A 4,260-nucleotide genomic window follows, 5' to 3' on the forward strand; every position below is an offset into this window, starting at 1 on the left:
CTCCATCCCTTCTAGTCCCTGAATAAACAAAACAGTTTACATTTTTCCCCAGAATTTCATGCTGAATAACTAGTTAATTATACACTAAATGATACTGGTATTTATTTATAGGTCTTGGTCATTTTAAAACAAAAATACTAAAATCAAATCAGTAAATGCAAAAATGTCTTAACGGTTATGAAAGAGAAGGATGGGTTAACTATACCCCTGAAGAATGTTTTACTTACCCATAAATATGAGATGTCGGTAACCATATCTAGCCTATCACATCAGAACTCATAGGTCTGCATATCTACTGGAATACTATCAGTTGCAATAGAAATTTGACTGACCACATCAAAACACTCTCAAATTTCTGCAAGAAATTTGGAAAACAGCTCCTTGGCCGGCTGACTGGAAGAGACCCATATTTGTGCCCATTCCCATGAAAGGTGATCAACAGAATGTGGAAATTATCAAACAGCGAGTGAAATTTGGCTGAAATTTGCTTCCAGTTCTTTACGGGTTTGTTGAAACATTTCAGTTGGTGTTTCATCAATGCCTGCAGGTTTGTTGTTGGCTAATGCCTTCAGTGTAGCTTGGACTTCTTTCAGTACCTTTGGTCCTTGAGCTTGTAATGACTGCATGTTACGTCAGCCGATTCTCTTTGGTGCAATGCCTGTGTTCTTCCCATCTTCTTGGTTGCTTCCTGCATGGTTCAGTATTGTGCCTCTGACCCTCCTTCAGTTCTTTCAGCTCGAGGTTTGCCGAATGTGTTCTTCCTTTTTGGTGTTCCGGTTCCAGGCCTTTGTGGATTCATTCCAGTGCCATCCTTTCCATTGTCCTCTGAGCTGCCCTGGACACGTTCTGTGCGCTCTGTAACCCGCTCGTTTCACCACGTATTCCTTTTAGGGACTCTATGTCCGAGCGCAAGTGTCAGGCTCTTCCGACATCCCTTTTGGCCTTTTGTTCGTTCCTGTCTTTTTACCGGCCGTTTGCTCTCTTCCTGCGTGATGTCCATGATGCGAGCCCACAGCTCCTCTGCTCTCTGGCCACGAGTGCGCTGTGTGACCCACCTTCTCTGGAGATGGTCTCTAAATTCAGGTGAGATACACCCAGGGTTGCTTTTTGGCTTTTGCGGACTTTGATGAAGCCCAGTGTAGCTGGGTTTTGTTGCTGTTCATTCCCCTTTGCTTGCTTGTGCTTTGGTGTCGTATCTAGACATCATTGCCTAGTTTAAGGTCACAAGGACGTATTTCTATGTCTTTTCCTGAGAATTACATAGTTTTAGCTTTGATGTTTACGTCTTTGATCCATCTTGTTATTTTTATATATGGTGTGAAGTAGAGGTCCAAATGCATCCTTTTGAATGTGACTATCCAGTTGTCCCAGCACATTTTTAAACACTGAGACTTGTTTTAAATAATTATTTAGATATTTGATCTCATTTAATGATCACATTAACCCTAAGAAATCTTTATCATTATTATCAGCTCCATTTCACGGATGTTGGCGTTGAGCTTTAGAAGCTAATTATCTTGTCTAAGATCTCATAACTAAAACATCAGAACCCTGACATTTCAACGTTTAATCAAGTAGAATGGTTGCTTAGGAATTAAGTGGTCGTCTAGAGTTCAAGAACATTGTGGAACTAATATGTTTTGAGAATAAGCCCCCAAATGGCCGGATATTGTGTTGAGCGCTTACATTAATCCCTATTTTTTTTTAATAAACTGGGTCATAATGAAAACATCATAAAATTCAGTCATTATTACAATCGATTTAGAATATTTCCCTTTTTTGGTTATTAGTTGCCCCTTCCCCACCATAAGGAACCCTTAATTCAGTTACTGTCTCTGTAGAGTCTTCCATCCTGGATTTCAGATGCTGATAAACATACAAAAATACAACACAAACTCAAAAAAGCTAACAACATAACAATAAAACAGGAAAACTCAGTTGCAAAGTCATTCCTGCCCTTATGTAGTGCTGCCTGATCTTTCTAGGGCCCTTGACCAAGGATTTTGGGATTCAGTTTGTCACCAGGGTCTGGAGCAGCACGGACTTAGAGAGCTCCCCGCCACGATGGCCGTGCCCTTTCTGTAGTTGTAGTGTCCACTGTGCCATGTGACGCAGCTTCCACGACCCAGGGAATTCATTTAAAAGGTTAACCAATTTACAAACGAACACTTGACATGTCTTTTCGGGCACATAGGCCGACAGCCAGTGTGGGCCTTCTGCCCTCTGACACAGTGTGAGTCCGAGGCATCCAGTCCGGCCGTTTTCTGGTGTTTGCGGCACGTGAGCGCACGGGCCAGGCAAGGGTGACGAACGAGAGCCTAACGCCAATAAGCAAAGGTCTCTTTAGTAAGAACGTAGTGGCTCTGATGTCCCAGGCAAAGAAGGACCAAAGACTTGGATTCCGGTCCACTGTCAGTCCAGGAGATGCCTGCCCATCACGCCCCGGATTCCCTGCATGTGATGTGGACTTACAGGAATTCTTGTCCTCTGGGGGCGGGCGTGGGGTGTCTACGAGTGGTAGTGAAACAGCATCCCCCTCCCTCACCTAATAAAAGCTGCCCTTCCGGGAGAGGCTCAGTGTATTTGGAAGAGAAGCACGGGCTGTGAATCACACTCGGTGTGGAAGTGAAACCCCTCTGATTAACCACCGGGAAAGTGCCTCCCCCTCATTCCTCTTTGTGGTTTCTCCAGTTCTGGACTTCAGCGATCCCTTCAGCACCGAGGTCAAGCCGCGGATCCTGCTCATGGGCCTGCGGAGGAGTGGCAAGTCGTCCATTCAGAAAGTGGTCTTCCACAAAATGTCTCCCAACGAGACCCTGTTCTTGGAGAGCACGAACAAGATATGCCGCGAAGACGTCTCCCACAGCTCCTTCGTCAGCTTTCAGATCTGGGACTTCCCAGGGCAGATCGACTTTTTTGACCCGACTTTTGACTACGAGATGATCTTCAGGGGAACAGGAGCACTGATATTTGTCATTGACTCCCAGGTACAGCTCAGAGGCTTGGGGGGTGGGGGGGTCAGGGGGGTGGGTAGAATCCCCAGCTGCTCAGACAGGCCCTCCCCTTGTTAAGACAAGTTCATCTGTGATGGTTTTGGTTTTCCTTGTTTAACATCCAGAACAGGCCCTTCTGCCAAACAAGCGTTTCTCAGCCAGGACTCTCAGACCTGGCTAAGGAGAAGAGGCTCCCATCGTCTGGAAGCATCAAGGACCCTTCTTGCTGTGTGTGGTGGTGGTGTTCTGAACCTGGAGACCCAGTGTGACAGTGGACTCCCCTGTACCCTTTGCCAGACTGCAATCTCGATGAGAGCAAATCATCAGGTCTTTTCTCTCAGGGAGAAAACCACTGGGTGGGTTTGACAGCTGACTTTTCTGTTAGCAGCTGACCCCTGAACTACTGCAGCATCAGGGCTCCTAACTGACCTTTGGGGAGCCACTTAGATCTCAGAGTGGATGGAATAACCCAGGCCCGTGACAGCAAATAGGTGTCAGCCCCCTCTGATAGACTGGCATGCATCGATGAAAGGTGACAGCTGTTCCGCAACAGAAGGTGCCCTAGTGGTACAGGGGCTGAGCACTTGGCTGACCTGTGGAAATCCCCCAGCCTTTGCGTTCAGCCCATGTGGCGGGTCTACCCCGTCCTGCGAGACAGCGATGGCTGTGGGTCTCAGCAGCTAAATGCATACAAACTTATACTTTAAAAGGTCTAGAATTTCTTATGAAGAAAACATTTTCTAAATGAAAAATGTTCTTGTAAATCCTATTATTGAAAAGTATTGCCAGAAGACAGTTGATCAGATAGCAGAACTTGATTTGCGTTTTCATAGATGATTATTAAAGGCAAAAAAGGGGAGATGTAATTTTCCCTGTTTATTTCATAGGTCTATGATTGAATAAGACAGAGCTTGACATCAATTTGGCGGGATGTGTTTGTTTCGTATAGATGTAAGCACTGAGAAATGGGTTCACTTAAATAGACAGGGGCTGTGGGTGAGTTTTGCTTATAGCATGTGCTTAATTATTGAAAGTCTTTCCGGCGCATAGTCCCTGAGTTGCTCAGTTTCCTATCACAAATACCAAAAGCTTATCAGCAGATACACAATCAGGTCTTCCAACTTGGTAGACAGGGAAGAATTGGAAAGCCCTTGTCTTGCAAGCACCCTATACCCGGTCTTTAGAGTGAGTCTCTCTATCCCAGGCCTCCACACCGGGAGTGAGCGTCCAGTTGACTGAGTGTGCCTGAAGTGTGTGTGTGTGGGGG

General features: G+C 45.7%; 1 protein-coding gene across 1 annotated transcript in view; it reads left to right on the forward strand.

Annotated features, from left to right (window-relative positions):
- RRAGD (Ras related GTP binding D) overlaps window positions 1-4,260 on the forward strand; it is an 18,428-nt gene that overhangs the window by 2,695 nt on the left and 11,473 nt on the right. Inside the window, exons 2-3 of the mRNA XM_045294317.1 lie at window positions 892-1,083; window positions 2,657-2,987. Of these exons, the coding sequence (XP_045150252.1) occupies window positions 892-1,083; window positions 2,657-2,987 (523 nt within the window). The remainder of the gene's footprint in view (window positions 1-891; window positions 1,084-2,656; window positions 2,988-4,260) is intronic.

The sequence above is a fragment of the Echinops telfairi genome, unplaced genomic scaffold (assembly GCF_000313985.2).
Source record: "Echinops telfairi isolate 266 unplaced genomic scaffold, ASM31398v2 ScPeMD7_3533;HRSCAF=4204_0, whole genome shotgun sequence".
Taxonomy (NCBI): domain Eukaryota; kingdom Metazoa; phylum Chordata; class Mammalia; order Afrosoricida; family Tenrecidae; genus Echinops; species Echinops telfairi.